We start from the raw sequence: 22,394 nt of genomic DNA, 5'->3' as shown, positions 1-22,394 counted from the left end.
TTGAAAATATTTTGTTATTGATAGCTTTTGATATATTACATTCACGCTGTACCAATGTTATTGCCACTAGTAAGGTGCAGGAAGTAAATACTGAAGTGCACCTTATAAGATGTGCACCAGATGTGCAAATCCACAATTGTTATAAACACACTACTACTGAGCTTACATTTATTATTTTATTGTTACTTGGCAGTTTCAAGATAGGGTTTGGCCTCAGTTCCTACTGATTTTTTTTTTTTTTTTAAATTATAGGTTTAGTTAAGTTGGTGATAAAATGAACAGGAGCGAGCTCTTCTTCCCAGAAAAGTTAAATTTGTCTTCTCTTGTTACTTCTACTGTACTGGGAATGTCTGTTGCTCTTTAATGACAAACCCCATTTAAATTAATGACTGTCCTTGAGCTAGAGAAGAGTTACTTCATGATAAGGGCTATGGTTTTGATTCAAGCTGTGTTCAAAGACTTGAGGCTATACAATTTTTCATCCTTATATTCTCTTATAACTTACCGCTTTTGTTATTATGACAAAGGATTTAGCAAGAATTATTTTTTAAAAATACCTCTTAATTGATCCGACTAAATATTTTAATTAAGCAACCATGTAACTTTTTGCAGTAGACCTTGTCCCTCTTAATTCCATATTCTCCTTGCTCTCTCTTATTTGTCATACTGTGCCATATCTAAAATTAGAGGGGCTTTAGGTATCATGTTAAGACAAGGACATTGGAGAAAAACTCCCATTGCATTCAAAGGGGTCATAACTTCACTGCTTCCTTGAGGGGGAGGGAGGGGTGGAGGAAGGAGAGGAATTTTAAGTATTTAACAGAATTGTCTATATGATTCCATAAAATGCATTGCAGTGTGAGGTTTGACAAGATAAACTGCTGTGCCATGCAGTTGCTGCTTTTGGGAGGTATTTAATGTATTTTGGAGGAGATTGTTAATCCCAGTGCTTCTCAATAAAGCAGAATGATGAAGGTTACTACAGATGTTAAATAAACGTTCCTCCACTTCACTTAAATATTCTGCACAGTTACAGACAATTTGGTAACTTTTCTTTAGCTAATCCAGAACAAGTATCTACAACTACTAGAATAGAAAGAGTAACATCTGGAATGTTTTCAGTGTTGTATTCCATGGTATTTGTCACAGGGCAAGGTGGTTTTGGGTGCTAGCAGGTAGTAAAGCCTGTGTACCTTGAGCCTACAAACTCATACTGCCTAAGTCTGTAATTCTAGAGTATTAAAGGCATATTTACAAAATTGCCGAATTTTTATATAGCTGTTTTCTTTTGCCATTATCCTTTTCAGCAAACTTCTGTCAGATAATTATTGACTAGATCTACTTTGAGGTAAAGATTTTTAAGAAAATATGGTACCTGTCTTTGTCAACTGAAAGTATGCAATTTCTTAGAACCTCTGTTGCCTGCATTTCTGAAAGTTCTGATTTAAAATTTTTTATTATTTTTTCTTCAGTAAAATTCCTTGGCTTAGCTGATTCTGCTACGTACTTTCTCATTGTCTGCAAAGACTGCACTCACTTTGATCAGTGTTTTCTTATTTTTATACCAATCTCATTTGTTTCTAAGCAGAAAACCATCTTCTCTTGAAACACCTCAAGCTTTTGTTCTTCTTCCTATGTCTGGTTGTTGAAATGTTTTTTGCCAACTAAGATGTTGTAAGAATGCAGCTTCTGGGAGCAGAAATGTTTGCAGCACTAAGCAGTGGATTTTCTTCTTACCTGAATTATAACCAGATATGTTTTTCCATACTAAGAATATATTGGGCAAAGATCCAGGAAAAGATGTCTTTGTATAGAATTTGATAACTGCAGCTGCAACCTTTTGTATCTTTTTACAGACTATTAAAAGGTTAGAAGTTTGGGAAAAATGTAAATTTTAACTTTCTCTGTTACCAAGAAAATTTCCCATGTCAAGTGACATTCAATTCCACTCAAAATCTGAAAGGGTTAGAAAGAATTTTTTTTTTCATTCTCACACATTTTCTCATTCCAGTTGTTTTTATTTCAGATATATTAGATGGTGATCTTTGCTAATGGGACATTAATTCCTTATCAAAGGATGAAAATTGGCCCATCTAATAATTTTGCATCACCTTTCCCTTTTTGTTGTTTTTTGTTTTTTTTTTTAATTAGAACCCATTTTCATTTGTGAAGAGCTCCATAGTGATTGCTGGAGCAAGATATTTGATTTTAGTTATCAAATTATCATCCCTGTGTGAAATTCTACTGGGGACACAGAGCACCTACGCATGCAGAAATCTTTGCAGGAATGGAATGTTTGATAGTGGGATTTTTTTCCTCCTATTTTTTCTTAAAAGATTGCATTAACTTTACAAGGAATAGCAGACTTTTTGAATTCAAGTTAGTTATTTCTCGTATCTTATTTTACTTTCTGATAACCATTTCATACCTATGCTAATACCAGCATTTTATTAATGTTACATCTTACAGTCTTTCTAGGCGGGTTTTGACCTTACTGGAGTTCCATTCTGATCCCCTGCTACATTCCACCAGAATTAACTCAGCACCAGCTAATTCCTGTTCCATATCATCTTCTATTATTCCATTTATAACTTCAGCCTTCTGACCAATTTCACAGAGTCACAGTAGGGCATGCTCCCTGCTATAATCTTTTTATATTTCGCTATTCCTGTCCAGAGAGACAGTTTAGTTATGCCCTACTGTGTCCTTCCCAAGGGTACCACATAAAAATTTCATAGGAGTTAATAGATGGAAATGCTCCTCCTCAATATTCCATACAATCATTGTCTTTGTTGATTTTTTTGTTGTTGTAATTTGCAAATATATTTCTGTGGAGGTTTTGGGTGTTTTTTAAGAAACAACATTAGGAGCCCTCTTGTGATGCAAGGGTACAAAAGTGAGCTTTTCAATATAAAAGACAAAAAGAAAGACTAATATACTTGTATTTACCACAGTATTGCATTTTTCAATTTTATAACATACACTATAGTTGTATACATATGGAAACGGTGTGTGTATATTATTAATAAAACACTTTTTCTTCAGGAATAAAATGTCAAAAAGGAGTGTTAATGTAACAGAAACATCATTGGAGTTCACAGACCTAGAATATAACTATGAGTATAGTGCTTACCTAACAGCAAGTACAAGATTTGGAGATGGGAATATAAAAAGTGATACTATAACATTCAGAACTTCTGAAGGAGGTAAGTTTAAATATAGTATGAACCTCTATTTTCATTTAGCCTTATATTTCTCTCAGCCTTGTTTAAGCTAATAAAGCCTATCATCTATAATTGGAGTATAGAGATGTAACTTCATGAAGCTCCATGTCAGCAAATTAGACATCCAAAGCTGTAAGTACAGGAAAAATTCTATAAGAAAACACTATCTGTTTAAAAATGCAGCTAAATACAAATGTGTCTGAAAAAGTGTTTTAAAAATTCATTTACATATGCTTTTTTTCCCCATCATGTCCAAAAGCAGTTTTTATACCATAACCAGAAATACATTTAATTTGACATAGGATGCTGTCAGATCTATAGTGGATGTTTCTCAGGCACTAAAATGTACAAAAATCTTGAGGTACAACGCTTTAGGTATGCTAAAACTCAACATTTTTCCAGCACCAAGTGATCCACCGAAAGATGTTGCATACAGAAACCTTACTTCCACATCAATAATGCTATTCTGGTCTCCTCCCCAAAAGCCTAATGGAAATATACTGTACTACTCAGTTTATTTCAAAAATAATTCAGGAATATTCATACAGGTAAGTTTATTTTTATATTCTTCTTTTGTAGAAGTCAATGAAATGTTCTAATAGTTCATTAAAGATTAACTCAATTTTTCTTGCTACCAATATATGTTTTTTAATATTTCCTTTTACATTATGCAATTTTTTAACTTATAAAGACAGAAGCACATCTTGTAATCATATGCTACATTGAGCATCTCATAGAGCATTCATCTAATTAAACATTAAAGCCAATACATTTTGTGTAATATTTTATTATGCAAGACTTATGTATACATGTATGCACACATACATTTAATACATATATCCTCTTAAGATATCTAATGGATAGACACAAGACCTATTACAATCATGTCACACCTTATGAGTGTTTATTTTAGTCTAATCTATCAATTTGAATAAATTTCTGTAACAGTTCTGGTTTTAGTTTTTAAATAATGTTTGTACAGTCTTAAAAATAAGAAGTTAACGTGAAAGTAGGGAATACATTTTAATTTCATATTTGTCTTACTGTCAAAAGAAAATTATTGTTTAGTAGATTGATTCAAAGATATTGAGATTTTTATGTTAAAACTTAAAGGACAAAATGTTATAAGTAACATTTTGGTGATCCACACATTTCCTTGTAGGATTTTTTGTTCTGTTTACTTTCATTCTTATTTATGCACCACACTTATTAATTGTGTATATAATTTTTCTGTTCTCTTTTCTATGAATATATTATGGTACAAAAATATAATAAGAGAAATAAGCTTTCCTTACAGGTTTTTGATCACAAGTTTTACACATATGGAAGCAAAGAAAAAATATAAATTCATTAAGAAACTTATGCATGGAAAATAACCTCTACTGCATAACTTTATGCTCAAGATATGTCCAGGATGAGGTATACATGTATTTGAGAATAACTAGAAGAAATATTCACAAATATTACAAAAACCTGTGACTGAATAATTGCTAACATACTTCAGTGTTTACATTTCTCTGACTTCTGTGAAGCTGTGTGGTTGTCAAGCTCTGCATAGTTTCATATGCAAGCAAGATTGTGCCATGAATTCATATTCTGATATTAAAATCGGGGCTACAGTTCAGATGGCAGACTGTTTGCACAAACTGTGATAGCAACAGTGTTTTTTTGAAAAAATCCTTGGAGAAACCTTTATATCAGTGCATTACATGAAGTAGCCTATCCTATGAAGAACGTCTGCATTTATCTAATTCTTAGAAATCTCAGGAGATTTTAGAGGACCACTATGGACTTGGACTAGTCTTGCCTTTAGGAAGGTGGAAATCTGAGGTGAATGAGTAAGGTGAAACTGATACACTGAGAGCTAAAATCCCTCTGGATGGGCCCAAGACTCTGGAAATAAAGGAGGAAGATAGGGAAGATGAAGCAGAATAGTGTTGGCCCAGCCAGGTGAGGGCCCAGTTTCATTATCGTGTGATGTAGTCGGGCAGGGAAAAATGGTGGCACAAGTGGAAATTACCACTGCTCTGGCATACTGTGTAGTGGATGGCAGAAAAGTGCTGACAGTAGCTCTACTTCTGTGTGTGGAAACTACCTTTTTCATCCTTTTAACTTTGATTTTTTTATCCTATCCCTCTACCACCAGAAGATAGGTTTCAGCTGCTGTTGCATCTGTCTCTTACTGCCCATGGAATATGATCATAAATCTCTCAAATCATGATTGAATTTTAATCTGTCTGCTTCCCTTAACTTTTGCCCTTCACATCCTGTCTGTTCACTGTTTACACATGACAACTACCATATCTACATTGCAGTTCTATCCTATACCTTGGAATTCCTGTGGATGCAGGACAGATTTCAAACAGATGAAAAGAGGCAACTCATTTCTGTCAGATATTTTATATTTCTCTTTTTACAACAGAAAAATGCATGTGTGAATGTCAGTCTGATATGTGAATATATGTCATATATATATATATGACATATACAGACAGTTGTAAGCTACGTAAGTGTATGCAAACATGCAGCTTATGACCATCTGGAACTTAGAAATATAATCATGTATTTGTGAGTCTGTTGCTAAGTTTTTTATTGCACACATTTGGAAAGAAATAATCAGTTAGAACAGTCTACATCGAGGTCACCATTTTGCTTTTGTTTATCCAAACTGTATTTTCAGTTTTAGAAATTATCTATGACAATTGAAAAAGGAGATGATCTTTTCATATTTCAGGGAACCCAGACTTCTCAGATGTGTGGTTGAAGGCAGCCAAACACTACCAGTCTTTAATCTCCTTCTTTGTCAGGAAATAATGTCAGGGGTCCAAGTCTTAAACCATATCTTCTAGATGCCTGAAAAACTGCCCTTGTTGAAGAATATCAAGAAAATTAACATATACCAATGCTGGCATAATCTGAAGTAGCCACAAAAGTCATACCAAAACTGGTGTTATTCTGTTGTCTCAATTTCTCCCTTATCACACGTTCTCAAACTCCTCAGGAACATTAAAACCTAATTAATAAAAACCACAGAGTCTTAATATGATAAAACCAGGAAGTTAGTAGCTGCAGAGTGAAGCATTTTGTTTAGGGGAAAAACCCCACAAACAGCAAAATACCTGAGATTAAAAATGTGGTTTTCTCCTTGACATTATGCAGAAACTTGCAGGAAAACCAGTTTTTCTTTAAATAAGAAAATGTTATAAACCTTCATAGGTCAGAAAAATAATGTATAGTTTCTTTGCTCTATAGGTCTACATGAAAAATCACACTGCAGCTGCCCAGCCAGAAGGCCGGGGGTGCTCAGACCTAGCTTCAGAACCAGAACAGCAGAAGGAAATATTTAGTGATGGAGATTGGATTTGAGGATTTTGGTAGATGAGTGGGCTGTTTCTATGGGGATTCTGGTAGGTTGTAAAAGAAAATGTGTCAGAGAGGGAGGAATGACTACTAGCCAAGTAGAAGAAACCATTATATACACAGGGCTAGGTTCAAGTTCAGGTTTATCTTTTATCTTCTGCCGACATAGGTCTAGGGAAAGTGCTACCTTTTGGTATATGTTTACTGTTGTGTTCCAGTGCAGTAAAGATATAGCATGTATGCTGACAAAGAACACTTCACATTCAGATGACATGACACTGTACCTTTTCTTCACATCACTTCTCTGTGACACTTCTTTCACTGTTTGCAATAGCAGCTTTGCACATTTTGCTCCACAATGCCTTGCCTGGTGCTTGAAGCAATCATACTGCCCACATTCTCAGTCTTATTGAGGAAAAAAGTCAAAAAATCTATGGAAGTAATTATCTTATAGCTGAATACTGATCTATGAAAGATATCCTTGACTTGAATAAACTCTTTTATTCAATTTCTATGTACTTGTGTTTTGATTAGCAAGAAAGTGGGAAAGGTGCTAATTATGAATATAAAATTATGCTTGGATAAAGTTCCCCAGTGTAGGAATTTCAGTACAGATGACAATTGTCCTGCTCTGCCAGGGGAACCAGGAGCTAAGTATTGAAAAAATTTACAACCCTTTCAAGCAACTGAACATCAAAACCCAAATCATCCAATGTCTGCTTCAAACCAATTGAAGTCACCATGACTGGATACAGTTCAGAGTGAAATTCAACTTGGATTACCCTTGGGATGCAGAAAAAGGGATGCAAACAATGTGCTATATTAACAATCAAACATTTTCTTTCACCAGTATGACCACAGCAGGGATAAAAAGGGGAACTTCCCAAAAATACACTGCAAATACATGGCCTCAGAATAGTACAGCACACAAAAAGGAAATATCTTCGCTTAGGTTGCTACTGCAACAATGTGCATTATGCTCCTTGAAGGATGGCTTGGATTAGCCCTCACAGTGTCACCACTCTCATCTGATTGCCAGAGTCCAGTATGTGATCCTCTGACTCAAAACAAGAGTCAGATGAAATGAAAAAAGAAAGCAGAAGAGGGGAAAAAGGTTAACAGTGAAGAACAGCAGCACTGCATTTTCTGTGTGCAACTAATTACAGTTTTATGCCACTGGAAATATCTGCTGCTTCCTGAAGAATATACTGCTTTCTGCTGACACTTTCATGGCCTGTGTGTATTGCTTACACTTAGCTGCTTTTAATAATCTGATACTTTGCTATGTCAAAACTTCTTTCATGTATGGATGAAGAAAGGGACTGAAGGAAGAATTTCTTCAGCTGTAGCCAAAGATCCTAAGCTGTTTGCTTTCATCTGGAGCCACAGTTAATTGTAAAACTTCCTATAGTGTTCTATCCCCAGGGTACAATTAGTACAAGTTTTGTCTTTTCTCAGTTTGTACCCACACAGTTCTTCCTGCTCACTGTTACTCCTAATTATGTGTTCCTTTTTTTTTTCTAATATTTTGTCATATCAGAAGTTTGAGATAATCCCTGTTCCTTGGGCTCTTCATAGTAAAGGAACTCTCTCTTAAAATAGTTTTTGTTGAACCAACAAAACCCTGTTGTTATAATGTTCACATTGGTTCACTAAGTCCTTAACTGCCAGACAGCTGGCTAAATTGTAAAGGTATGCTTTTTAAACTAAGAGTTGAATTTTCAGCTGTTCATACCAATAAACTCCCATTAAATCTAGAATCAAAACTTGATGTGGTACCCTTGACATTTTTACCTTGAAAACTCAGATAATTATGTAAGGTCTTATTTAAAAAAATCTGATTGTTAGATATTGATATTATAAATTATTAATTATTTCTCATTACAATATCTAATAATATCTAATACAATATCTAATAATAATAACAACAGGTATTAGAATGCTTCTTCTGGGCTAGATGATATTTTCTGTCATATTGTGCTTAAGCATCAGAAAGTTTAATTAAATACCTTAGAATTCTATTTTCTGTTTCCCGTATCTTAAGCTATGCAAAGCTCTTCACAGCCTTTTCAGTTAGTTATGAAGACAGTGTGAGATTCAAACTACTTTTAGAAGAAAATCATATATTAAGGTGGAATGTTTTTGTATTTTAACTGATATTGATTTAACCTAATCTTTCAGACAAAACTAATGGTGTGCTTTAAGTCAGTTAATAAGAGTGGATATAGAAACTTATGCCACCAATTCATGCAGCTTCTGTTCTGCATTCTAAACAAAGGTTTAAATTTTCATTGCCAAACAAACTATTTACTTATTTATATTATCTAAGTACTGGTGACTGTAGGCAAAACTAGGTCTTCAGATATTAGCATGAAAATCACTGAATGAGAGTGTGACTTCTTGTTTTCTGCAAAAATAAAATGATCTTGTCTGTACAAAAAAACTGGTGAAGTGTTGCATTAGATGTATAATTGATATGTATTGGTGACAGAGATCAAAATTGGATACTGGACTATCAATTTGCACAGTACTGACTCAACTGCGTAGTAGAGCATATTACAGTGACTTCTTCAGTAGAAACTTTCCTCATGAGAAATATAACCCATTTTTTAGTATGCAGTTTCAGCATTCCTCTGTTCTTATGTGATGTTTTTGAATTGTAATACTCAAACATTACTGTTGCATTTTTCTGCTTTAGTAAGTCTTCTCTCATAGCCTCTCTCTTTTAGAAAAGAATTTAGTTGAAAGCTAGCTTTGATTTTAAAGAGGTGGGATGTGTGGATAAGATCTAACACCAAAAATAGGAAGCAGGCCAAATAACTGGAATGTGTACTAGTCAATTCATCAGGGCGTTGGGCGAAATCCAGTATCCCCTGAAAATATTGCTATGTAGAAAAATTAGGACTTTGGTCCTGAGGATTGCTGCCCATGCCATCTGCTCAATGGGGCAATGTGGCTACCACAGAGGAATAATACTGACACTCTCAATCAGGAGCAAAAATTTGACTTCCTGCACAATGCTGGAGCTGAATATGGTCATGGGCTACATAACCTCTCAACAATTTTCAAATCATGAACCAAATTGTGTTGGATCATCTAAATTAGATTCCCATAATGAGGTGGGTGATTCAACACATTCAGTTATGTGGTAAAGCTGACCTTACATAAATAATCTGATTTATATTTTTTCTTTTCATTTTCCCAAAGAGTTGATTCTAAAGAGGAATAGCTTCCTTGGAGGGGCTGATCTAAAGCACTAACCTGCTGATACAGTCACAGTTTTACTGATATTTTAGTATTGTGCAAAGGAAAATGGAATTAGATTCTGGTGCAATCCTTTCATTAGCAAGTAACTGAACAAAGAAAAATTTTCTGTTGATGTCTTGAGTTTAACATGGTCCACTGGGTATAGACATTTGCATTAGAGATAACAGCATGTTTTTATTGGAAGGGACAACTAACAAAAGGAACAGTTTATGAAGTGGTGCAGTAACATCTCTGCTGCTGGAAGTTTTAAATTTAAAATCTACTCTCATAAAAATAGAATAAAGTGAGAGAAGTCCTTTGATTTGCTTCATGATGATCAGGCAAGGCAGTAACATGTATGATCATTTAATCTATGAGCAATTAGTGGATGGTACATTCTTGATGCAATATGGATAAACACGTTATAATATTACAAATTTAATCTGTGAAGTGGCATTCAACAACTACAAAGAATAGGGGGAGTCATTACATACTCTATGTACTTACAAGGAGTAACAATAGGAGTCAAAGTGTAGGTTTATGTCTCCTGAAAGCTATGGTAAATCATAACTGGTGGTGGTGATGGTGGCAGCTAAATGGGGAACTAGAAAGAGAAATCAATGAATAAATAACATTTTCAATGGCAACATTATCCTTTTTTTTTTCCCTTTAGAATTTCACAGCTTATGGTAATGACAGCAACATCAGTATGCCCCCGTTTGTAGTTCTGGATGACTTGGGAAAATACAGCCATTATATTTTATGGTTAACTGCAAGTACAGCTTTTGGAGATGGAAACAAAACCAGTGAAAAGATAGATGTGTATACAGATCAGGATAGTAAGTTAATTACTTTTTTAACACTCAGTGTATATCAGTGCTTACATTTATTAAACATTCTCTAACTTGAAAATTATTTTACTGTTATGATGCCAATGTAAAAAAAAGAACAAACAAAACAGTAAGTGTGGTTTTCAATGCTGCAGTATTTTTTTTCAAGGAAGGCATTTTGATCTGAGTCTTCACTTTGTAATACTAAGAATGTAGTTCACAAGCAATAAAAATATTGTCTTAAACAATCATTAAGAAATTTTTCTTAAAAAAATTTAACATAAATGATTATTCATATATGCCTCCAAAGTATTTTATTTTTGATATTGAAACATAAGTTATTTTTATAAGTTGTAAAAAATATGACAAGTGACGTGACATTTTCAGACTAATCATATTTCGAAGAGTGATTTCTGGTTTGGGTTTGGATGTTTCATTACTGTAATCCATGCATTTCATTTTTTGTGTATTATCTCTCATAGTCCCAGAAGGTTTTGTTGAAAATCTGGTCTATCAAAACATTTCCTCATCTTCTGTGAATGTAAGCTGGCTTCCACCATCCCAGCCAAATGGCTTAGTCTTCTTTCATGTTTCTCTAAGTTTAATGCAACTGGGAACCAGCAAGGTTTTGTCTTTCCTTACTTACAACACAAGCATAATGTTTGACAATCTGGAGAAATATACCGATTACATTCTGAAAATCACACCAGCCACTGATAAAGGATCTTCTGAACAGCATACTCTAAGTCTGCATATAAGAACTGATGAAGATGGTAAGATAAAGATATTTTATTCATTTCTACGGAAATGTAGTAAAAAAACCAAACAATTTTCTAAAAGGAAACAAAAATATTGTTTATTTTTGTCATGTTAACTTGAAGCTTTTTGGGTATACAATGACACAAACGACTGCTACACATTTCTATTTTGACACCATGAAACAGAATTTTTCATTTTAACTTATATTTTCCTGACATTATCCCTATTTTTCTCTTTCTTATTTCTTCACGTAGTCCCAGAATCAGCACCTATAATCAAAACATTTTCAAATCTCTCAACTACCTCAGTTATGTTTTCATGGGACCCCCCTGTTAAGCCAAATGGTATCATAATAAGTTATGATTTAAAATTATTTGGACCAGAGAGGAATAACTCATTCTCTACCACCAATAATTTTATCGTCTTGGAAGACCTTCTTCCATTCACACTGTATAGCATTTATGCAGCTGCAAGAACAATAAAAGGACCTGGTCCATCTGCTGTGCTTCAATTTTACACAGATGAGTCAGGTAAGCAAATTCAGTTGTAACCAACTTTGAAATATCAGCTCTATGTTACTGCATCCATCTTAGGTCTGAACACCAGACCTGTTGAGATGAAGGATTAATTTTCCATTTGTCTATGAGTGAAGAGCTTTCAGAAGAAAACACTGCAAGGGAAGTGTTTTCTGAGTGCTCTTTCTCCTGCCACAGTGTGCAAGAGGAGGTCACATTTTGCATGGGATTACAAAAATAAGTCCAAGGAGAAATATATTTTGTTTTTGGAATGTGTTATAGTTTGCCAAGTCTCAGGGATTTTGAAGCAAGCAACAGCACTTTTCTCTTCATTCCCCTATATAACTGAAAAATTATAAAACATGGAAATATTTCTGACACGTTCACACAGGTCTCCTATGTATTGATCTCCCCTCCTCTGCATGGTAAATTACATATTTTGTAAATATATGTTGAGTTGTGCTCAATATAGGATGTAGGAAGCAAAGTATATCACATTCCAGTAAAATATGTAATATGACTTGCTAAATGTCTTAGTTCTGGCAATGGGGATGTCTAAATGATTAATATATTTTTTTAGATCTCTAAGATCCCTTGCTGAGTAAGATTATATTCTGCATTAATGGAATTTGTTGCATGTCAAAGAGAAAGGAAAAGATTGAAATAGCAATGAAGTAGTTAGCTTGAGTTTGTATAAAAATGTTAACAAAAATATCTATTTTCTCCTGCATCTCTAAACTGTTTTGTTTTGCCTGGATTGTTTTGTCATTTGGAAGTCAAAAGCATTTCTCTTTTGTAGTGCCATTAGCTCCACCCCAGAATCTGACTATTATCAACTATACGGCAGATTCCGTGTGGCTAAAATGGGATCCAAGTCCCCAGTCAAATGGTGTTATTATGAGATATAATTTTAAGATTTATCAAAACAACACAGAAAAACTAATTTATCAGGTATGTTTATAATAAAGTGTTTAATTTTTTTAAATATTTATTTTGTGCTTTAGGAACAAAATATATGAAAAATATTTTAAATGTCTGTTATGCCCCTAGAATTGTGAAGCTCCTCTAAATTCCTATTTGCTAAGACAGTTTACTTACCCTACCACCATAACTGTAATTCAGTTTTTAAAATTAGATAGAAAAAAATTGTTAGATTTTAATTTGCTTTGAACTTCTAATGTTTCATTAATGATGAGATTTATTAATATTTAGTTCATATTCCAGTGTAAGCTTGATGTTAGAAAATTACAGAAGTTACTTGTTTTGTGGCTATCTTTGTTTAGCTATTTAGTATCTATGGACTGCCAAGATTCAAAAAGACAGATAGTCATCTTGAAAAATAGTTAAAAACTGTTTAGAGGTTTGAAATTTTTTTTTAATTTTTGCAGAATAGGAATACTGAATAAATTTTAACTGAAATGGTTGCTATATGAATGTTCAGGGCTAAGCTCTGATTAATCTGGTCTAGTGGAAGGTTTCCTGCTCACAGCACTGAGTTTGGAACTGAATGGTCTTTAAGGTCCCTTCCAACCATTCTATGACTCTATGATTCTACGATATACAAAATTTGATCAAGGCATTTCTATCTGCTTAAATCTGGGTGGCATCAAGACGTGTGCCGTGAACTGCAAAGGCAGCAAGCTAAGGTCAGGATTGCATCTCAAGCAGAGAAACTATATAGTGAGTCCAGTTCACCCTAGGTGCTTGTAAAAGCTACAGGGAAAAGATATTACTGCAGTGAGATAGGAGTTTAAGACACGCAGTTTAAGGTACGTGTGTGACTATGAAGAGCTTCATTACTCCAACTCCCTCACCAATACAGTTCTTATTGCAGAGACTTAGCATGCAAGGAAACTGTGTGTGCTGTTAAGTGTATGCGCTGGAAATCAGTCCCCATGGAGCGGCCTACTTGGCTACCCCTTATGAGGTCTGCTGTTATTCCCCACTGTGGAATGAAGTGCTGGCATCACCCCAGTTTCTTCTATAATACTTGAAAGAGCACAATGAACCTATGAGAGAGGAGCTGTGAATTCTACAGCCAGCTACCTTTGGAAACACATTCTCTGGGTGTTCAAAGAGACCACTAAAGATTATTCTCCACTGTCCATGTGAGGCAGTCTCAAATCCAATTAGAATACAAAAACTATCTGGAGCACTTGAATGCATCTGCTTTGCCCTACATTCCTTCATGTTTTGTAATGTTATGTGGGCAAGAAATTAGATCTAGGTTGTGGCAGCAGGACAAGCAGAGCAACTTTTATAGAAATACTGTGTTTAGACACCATAATTCTCTGATAACTTGGATTCCACAAGATTTTCTTGCTGAAATTCAGCTTTCCCTGCTGTTATTATAATTCTCTCAATATTTGAATAAAATATGCCTTGCATGCTCTGGGAAAAACAGTTAAAAGGAATTGTGTTTTTAAACTTTTTTTTTGGTTTTGGTTTGTTTTTTGGTTTGTTTGTTTTGCTTTTTTGGTTTTGGTTTGGTTGGTTGGTTGGTTGGTTTTGGTTTGGTTTGGTTTTTTTGAAGCTCTTCGTCAATCTGTGTATCTAGTTCAGGTAAAGTAAAAGAAATAGGAAGCTATGACCCATGACGTCTTCTACTGCAGAGGTGTAGCAAGGAAGAAGAAGGTGAGAGAGATTGATGAAGTGGTGTGGAAGTGACAAAAGTTTTCAGTATTTGACTGAAATCTCCTCAGAGTAGAAGAGGCAAAAGTATGGCTGTAAATCTGTTCATTTCATTGGGTTCAAGCTGAGACCCACAAAGTTTCTAGAGATTATTTGTGTACTAGTAATTTTTCCTTCCTTAAGAACATTTCAGGTTCAAACCACGAGGCAAACCTTGTTGGATTAGAACCATTCAGCCCCTATTCTATCAGTGTCTCTGCATTTACCAAGCTTGGGAATGGCAATCAGTTCAGTAATGCTGTCCAGTTTACAACGATGGAGTCAGGTTAGATACGACTTTTTTTAAGCTACAGTTCTGTTTATATATATTAATGTATATTTTCCTTGTATGGCTGAACAACAGTGTTCATCTTGTCTCCAAAGAAAATGTAACATAACACTATCTCATTGCCTTCTGCCTGTGTAACACCTATTCACATTCTTATTGTAGGCTGGGTTTGAAGTTTGATGTCGGAAGTGTGGAATTAGAAATGTCCTCATCTGAAATGAGAGGCTTATATGGTTACTATAAATATTTTAATAGCATCACAGATAAAGGGAGGAAAATTAGAAAGATATCAGTCTTTGCAGATCAAAGCGATAATTCAGATCCCTGTGAAAATAACTGAAATGCTAGCAGTACCAAAAGCAGCTGGTCAAAATATTGGCAAATGAAAATTAAGCAAACAGAAATTTTTAACATTTTTAAAATAATTTAATTTAGGAAGGAAACTAGCCACTAAAAGTGAAATACTCAATATTCACTAAAGAAGAGCCCGTGAGAATGGTGGGTTTGTGACACCGACCATTGCGCAAAGCTGTAGCTCCTTTGCCAGGTCAGAGCAATCTCTGGGCTCCTGTGCTTTCTAAGGGCTGTCAGTGCCAGGGAACCGGCATGGCTCAGGGACTCTCAGCTTCCTTTATACTGTCGGCAAAGGGAGCAGACAAAGTATCGAAAGATGCCATATTACTATAGTTTCTCCAAGATCACATTTCCAGTGAAAGATTCCTGCTGGAACTGGTAAAACAGAATTTCTGGGGAAAATTATGCTGTTTATTATACCCAGGAGTTACCCACCATCAGAAATCTGGACCATCACTAAACTGGTTCAGTTTGACAGTTGGATCCCTGCAACTGAAGGCTGTTCTGCTATAAAGCCATGGTCATCATTCAGTTGTCTCATTTCACCACAAACATTCCATACTCATGGTACTTTCTTTGGAAGTGCTGGAGAGACATTTCTCTCAGGAGCATGATCTAGTAATATTATAGCTTTTTCTCAGACTTTATGCTTAGGTAGTTGCAGCATGTTTCCTTTCCCTCCAACCTAGATTTTGGGCAATTGCTGGATCAGTTCCTCACTGAGTTCCTCTAAGGATTCTGTCCCTAGTCTTTATTAAAAGTACCAGTTAATCTTCTTTATTCTGCAGATGTTGCTTCTTAAAAAGAAATTTTTTCTTTAAATTCTGAAAAGAAAATTAATCTTTTTAAAGAGATTAATTTACCTCTGTATAGTGATAATGAATATGTTTACCTCTATTTTAACTGCCTCACTGACAATCTTTTTACTATTTTATAGATTCCTCAACCTGTTTCAATAGAAGAAGTAGGTTGGGCCACCCCTCACTGTGTATTTGTTTTCTCTTATATGGTACAGCCAGTAATTTAGCCCTTTCAGAAATACTTTAATTCATTTTTCTCTTTAACCAATTGTTCACATATAATTGCTCTATTTTCAAAATTATTTTAATATTTGCTACAATTCATTAATTTTTTTAATAAGCATTTAAAAAAATTTCTCCTGCCAGAACCAACAAATAGATTGGGAACTGTAAGATAATAGCATTGATATGACAGCTCTGAAACCTGCCTCGTGACTTCTGTGCAGGTTGTACCTCTGCTGGAAGGACAGAGAGGAATGATAAAGTACCTAAAAGAAACAGAGCTAACATATAAATAAGGAACTTTTGCTGTTGATGCTGTTGTGGAGTATGTATATGGATTTCACACTACTGTGTATGTTTTACTACACTTTGTTTAAAAAAAGATGTGGAGAATATGAGCAGATGTGAAAACAAAATTGGATCACACAACCAGGGAAAAGCCAGATAGATGGCTTCTTCTATTTCAAGTACAATCATCAGTCACATTCATAGTAGTTGGAAATGAACCATTTAATGGGGACAAAGACATATTTTTGTTCTCTCAATGTGTTTCTTTTATTAATTCATCTGACACTGCAATGTTTGACTGTTCCTATGAACATTGGATCTGCTTCTCTAATGATATTATTCTGTGATTCCCACTTTAATTGTGTATGAATGTTAATCTTTGGTGCATGTGTATCTTTTAAGTACCAGACGCTGTCCAGAATGTTCGTTGTATTGCAATGAGCTGGCAATCAATCCTAGTGCAGTGGGACCCTCCTGCTTCATCCAACGGTGTAATTACGCATTACATCATAACAGTTGAAGGAAATTCTACAAATTTTTCATCTTATGATACACTGCATACTTTTAGAAATCTGCTTTCCAATATTACTTATCAAATTAAAATAAAAGCTGCAACGTCTGCTGGTGATGGTGAAGAACGGATATGCAATACCAGTACCCTTCCAGAAAAAGGTAAAAGTTTATTCAAGTTAATTTTTTTGCTCAATTGAAAAAATTACAATCAAACAAGCAGACCTGAAATAACTGTTTCAATACAGGCAATTAAATCCTTCTGTTATTTAAATTTCTTGCTAATAGTGAATGAAGAGAAACAGGATTTCCCCTTTCTCCTGTTTTAGAATAAACTTGGTGATGAGAATTAATTACCATTTTAAAAAGCACTTTATTCTGTGTGAGTTTGAAGAGTCATTTTATTAATTTATGATCACGTATTTTTTTTCTTATAATATCTGCCTTTAGCATATTTGGGACTGAAAGTCTGAAAAAATTTTTGAGAGCAAAATTTGTATTTTACTTTTACTAGCTGCTAGTGCTGTGACTTCATTGACAAAAAAGCTGTTCAAAATTAGTGCAATTGAGAAGAATTTAGGTTCTACAAGCAGACTTTGTCATTACTCTTGATGGATGGAATTTTTTAAACAAGAAAGAAAATTGTGAGTTAAATCCAAAGAAGAATGTGGGCAGGCTTTTTGGCATTGAAATGAAAAATTGTTACCCAAAGTCTGTCTTCCTTTCCACACACACTTCACACTTCACCTAATCTTGGCCATGCTTTCATTTGACATGGGGATGAATTTCTGGTCAAAATACAGTGTTAGTTCTGTGTAAATAGCTGTGTACCTACCTTCCAAATTAGCTAGGAACCCAACTCTAAATGCAGGAAGCAAAGGCCTGTTTCAGCTCTCTTCCCCAGTCAGGGGTGATTTCTACTCTTGGGACTGTTTATCTTTTTTTTTTCTTCTTTGGTGATAGTTTAATATAAATATAAAAAGTTATGTTCTGTGAGCAAGATCCAGAAAAGACTTCACCTTTCTACTGAATTACAGGAGCAATTACTGCATTTAGTTTCTTTTCCTATATTCTCTTCAGTGATGTCAATTTATGCAGTGGAGTTGAGGAGGTCTCTAGTTCAGAACATCTGGATAAGGAAACAGGGGATGGGATGGGGGAGCGCAACTCTACCCCCTGATGCTTAGAAACCAAACCTAGCTTTTGTAATAATTTAATTACTAAGTTATTGAATAATTTAAAAGATGAGTTGCAATGAGTTGCAGCACTCATTCTCATATGTATTTCAACTGAAAGAGTAAGTTTTCTCAAACTTAGTCAAATACTAAATACAGATTCTGTGTCAGCAAAAAGATTTATGCTCTGAATGACAAGTGAAGGGAAGTAACTCTGCTATGCAAACTTGAGTCAGACATCTGAACTTGGAGAAGATCAGACTTACCCTTATGCTTAGACTTCTTGTTGGTAACTTTCTGAGTGGCACGCACCTCCTTTGGATCCATCCTATTCACAAAGTCTTGGTGTCCCATTATGAGGTTTGATTTCCACACTTCTTAAAATTAGACATGGATGTGCATGTCTGGATGAATCTACATCACGTCTGTGTTGTCAGCTGAACTACTGCTGCTTTGGTTCCAGATCAAGTGGCTGAGCTCCAAATGAGGACAAGCAGGGCAGCCTCTTGCTAGTGTGATGTGGCCAACATTGTGAAAATAGCCAGGGTTGTACTTTGATGGCTACCTGTCCTCATGGTACAGTCCGTCCCACTACAGCCTCACCAAGTCCCTTATTTCAACTATGAGGTGTCACTCATACCTATTTCTGATGAAATTGTTCTCTCTAAATTGGTTTCCTCATCAGCATCTTCCCTACGAATGCTGCCATTTTGTGATCCCTGCTGGTGTCCTTCTGTCCAGCTCCTTGTCAATTTAAGACTTCCACCTGGGTAGTCTATTCTCTTGTTTGCTCAGAAACTTCTGTTTATCAGCAGCATTCAAAGTCCACTTTTGAAAAGGTATTGTTTAAGTATTAGACATGAGCATACTAATATCTGACAGTTGGCTGGAAGTAATTTAGTGAGCTTAGCTGCTGTGCTGGATGTGGATGCATGTGCTAATGCACTTCAGTACACTTCTTAAATGCAGTCATAACTCTCAAACCTTTCTTTTAAATTATGGCTGCTGAACAGCCAACTCAGAGCCTGAGCAAGACTGAATCTGGGAATGGTGTTCAGACTCGGAGTTAGTCTTATAGGAGGGTTGTTACCCTCTGGTAGGGAGGAGAACAGGAGACTTCCCTGGTGGTTTATATCTCGGAGGATGAGGGAAAGGCTTCTAGTAGTGTTAAAGAAACCTGGCACCTGAGAAAGTTAATTGTTGAGATTTCTGCAAAATTTGGTGTTGGCTGCTAATTAGTGCTTGAGGAAAGACTGAGAAAGCTGTGGATTAAGCCTAGGCTTGAGAGGGAGACTGGCAGTCTCTTGTGGTCTGTGTTATAAAGAGCTGTACTAGAAGGGAAAAAAAAAAAACAACCCACCAGTCTTTAGTGTGTAGCAACATGCGTCTTATGTGTTTTATCACTGGGAGTTTTCCCAAGTGAAGGATTTATGCTACAATACATGTAATTTTTATCACATATGCTGCACAGACCCTTTCTTGCTTTGTTGTTGCTTAGTCATATTTACAACAAACTAGTTATTATTAGGACATTTCCTTAACTGCGTGTTTGTATGAATTGTTTTGTGGTGACTGGATACTAGGAATTGGAAACTCATGGATGGGAATGGAAACAGTTTAATAGCTGTTGTCAGCTTCTTATTTATGGTGTCCTAAGATTAGTCACAGAATATGTAGCCAGAACTGAGTCACTGTCAATGCATTTGTTTCTGACATAAAGTGAAATCGAATTTGGCTCAGTGTCCCACTGCCTAGTGTTTGATCTTTAAATTCTTAGCAAGATTATTTGCCTTTTTTTGAGGTAAATTTGTTCATATCTGGGTACAATTAAACATGAATCATGAAGATTAAATTTATGAGGAGATTAGTAGTGTTTTGTACCCAGTCAAGTTCCATTGTCATGGTATACCACCTCTGCCAGGCCGCATGATGTTATAAAAACTGTCAGCTTTGTAGTGGTAGTATTAATTTGTGATTAAATATATTATAAAGGATTAAATACATTATAAAGGATATGAAAGATAATATATTATACATACACATGCATAATTGAGTTAGGATTTTATGACTGAATAGCTATCCTTGGATTATTTTCAAGATAAAGCACATATTAAAATGCAATTTTTTTAAGGTTGAGTGAATTTTTAGGGGGAGAAAGAGCCATAAAGTGGTAGGAAACTTCTCCAAAAGGAACACTAAAGCTGTGAAGATTCAGTTAACTCACAAGTCTGGGACATTCAGTTGACAATAAAAATAGAATAATTAAAAAGCCACTTGAGTGTGTTCAAAGTATGAATAATATAAAGAAAACTGCTTCTACTTCAATTTTTTTAATTTAGATTTTTCTTTATAGGCTTTTCATTATTCTCTGAGGATATTAATTGTATTGATTATAGTATTAAGACACACATCTCCCCTCCCCCCATCCCTTACTGCTAGTAATATTTAGTATTATAACTGACCACAAAGTCTTGGAAGAGTTTGAGGCCCCCTTCGTACTCTAGTGACAGTTCTTACCATTTGTTTTCTACTAAACAGAGATTCATTCATAGCTTACATTTAAAAGAAATATGGATAGAAATCTGTCCAGGAAACATTTTTAAATTTAGTCTGGGCTTAATTTTGCTGGCCAATACTAACTTGTAGCTATATACAGAAGTCTGCCTTGTGCAAGAAGGAGAGTTGTGCCTAAAAGAATTGGTAATGGGAAGGTCTCTTAGGTCTTTTGGTGTGAAGGTGGGAAATTAACACCATCTTTTGTTATGTGTGCACAAAATGTCTTTACTTTCTGCACAAGGGAAACTTTGAAGATTCTGGGTTTGTATCTCCAGTATGGAGATGTGGGATTTTTTTCATCAAGACCTGCAAGGAGCACAAAACATAGTAGGGGCTTAAAGCCTTCTGGATATCCAAGGAAATGCTGTTTCCTTCACCATAAATCCTTTTCTTAGTATATGGCAGCTCATGACATCTCTCAGTTGGAGTTACATGAATTTCCTCATTAGCCAGTGAAGAAAAGGATGTACTGGAATAATATTTAAACCTGTACCCTAAAGTGGTTCTTAGGGCTTCAAGCATGATGTGCAGTGCAGTATGTTGGCCTGGGTATCCTGAGGAATGAGCCTACTGCAGAGCCACAGTATTGGAAATGGCAGAGCTTCGGTGTCCCCTGTCACTAATGCAGATTAGAGCAGTGTGTTTCACATGTTCAATCAGTGCTGAAAAGTCATGTTTCCAAACATATTATAAAGTAAAATAATCAAAACATTGCAGAGTGAATCGTGACTAAGAATCTTTGAAACATTTCTTTCCAAGATCACTGATTTTTTTCCCCTACTCAATTTTCTTTATGTAATGTGGATTTTTTTTCATGTTTTCTGATTAGTTGTTTTGTCCAAATTTAAATTAATGACTTTCATGCGGATGGCAAATCTTCACTAGACAAATGCAATGATCACTCAGTTGCTGCCAGTGAAATTGTAATGATGTTATTTTTATAAGCAGGTTGACAAAAATAGATGAAGGAGTATTTTTGTGGGGACTAGGGCAACCGTACATTAATATATAAGAAATGGTGGTGGCATATAATACAAAGTTAACACAGAAAGCATTTACAGGTCAAATACGTTGTTTACTGAAAAGTAGGCTGTGGTTGAGTTTGATGGAAAACTGAACATTCTTATTTAATTCAAGACTTGAGTACGGACAGCTTTTCACTTCTCTTTTTAGCTTAAAGGAGTGCATTTCTCCCTAGATTTGTAGGATTTGATTTTTCAGTGCTTAGATCCCACAGTCAGGGACTGAGTTTTCTAATGGGCTAAGGTCTAAGAAACATGGTCCACAGAGGCTCTTTTACGAGCAACTGTGCAAGTTTCTCTAAAGCATGTCTGATAATGTCAGTTCTGAGTCATGGGAAAAATAGTCTACAGGTTTTTTGTATTTTTATGTTAGTAAGATAATTTGGGGCCTATTCATGATGTACTTATTCATACCGAGCAGGACTTTATATCGTGATGAGTCCCCCTAATCTAGTATAGCAGTCTATACTAGCCTAGTACTTGGTGCGATCAGGGTTAACGGCTTAACCCAAGGAATTTATTTGGTAACCAAACTTTCAAAATCCAATAGAGATAATCAATACAGAATATTTCT

The 22,394-nt window shown here is 35.2% G+C and overlaps 1 protein-coding gene across 1 annotated transcript in view; it reads left to right on the top strand.

Moving 5' to 3' along the window:
• PTPRQ (protein tyrosine phosphatase receptor type Q) overlaps window positions 1–22,394 on the top strand; it is a 135,014-nt gene that overhangs the window by 56,260 nt on the left and 56,360 nt on the right. The window contains exons 35-42 of the mRNA XM_027747790.2: window positions 3,046–3,206; window positions 3,627–3,772; window positions 10,504–10,669; window positions 11,143–11,433; window positions 11,674–11,949; window positions 12,734–12,885; window positions 14,749–14,890; window positions 16,960–17,229. Coding sequence (XP_027603591.2) covers window positions 3,046–3,206; window positions 3,627–3,772; window positions 10,504–10,669; window positions 11,143–11,433; window positions 11,674–11,949; window positions 12,734–12,885; window positions 14,749–14,890; window positions 16,960–17,229 — 1,604 coding nt within the window. The remainder of the gene's footprint in view (window positions 1–3,045; window positions 3,207–3,626; window positions 3,773–10,503; window positions 10,670–11,142; window positions 11,434–11,673; window positions 11,950–12,733; window positions 12,886–14,748; window positions 14,891–16,959; window positions 17,230–22,394) is intronic.

This window comes from Pipra filicauda, unplaced genomic scaffold, assembly GCF_003945595.2.
Source record: "Pipra filicauda isolate LSUMZ 115617 unplaced genomic scaffold, ASM394559v2 scaffold4_size7858003_pilon, whole genome shotgun sequence".
NCBI classification, from domain to species: domain Eukaryota; kingdom Metazoa; phylum Chordata; class Aves; order Passeriformes; family Pipridae; genus Pipra; species Pipra filicauda.
The sequence above is the reverse complement of the archived record's forward strand: the minus strand, read 5'-3'. Positions and strand labels throughout refer to the sequence as shown.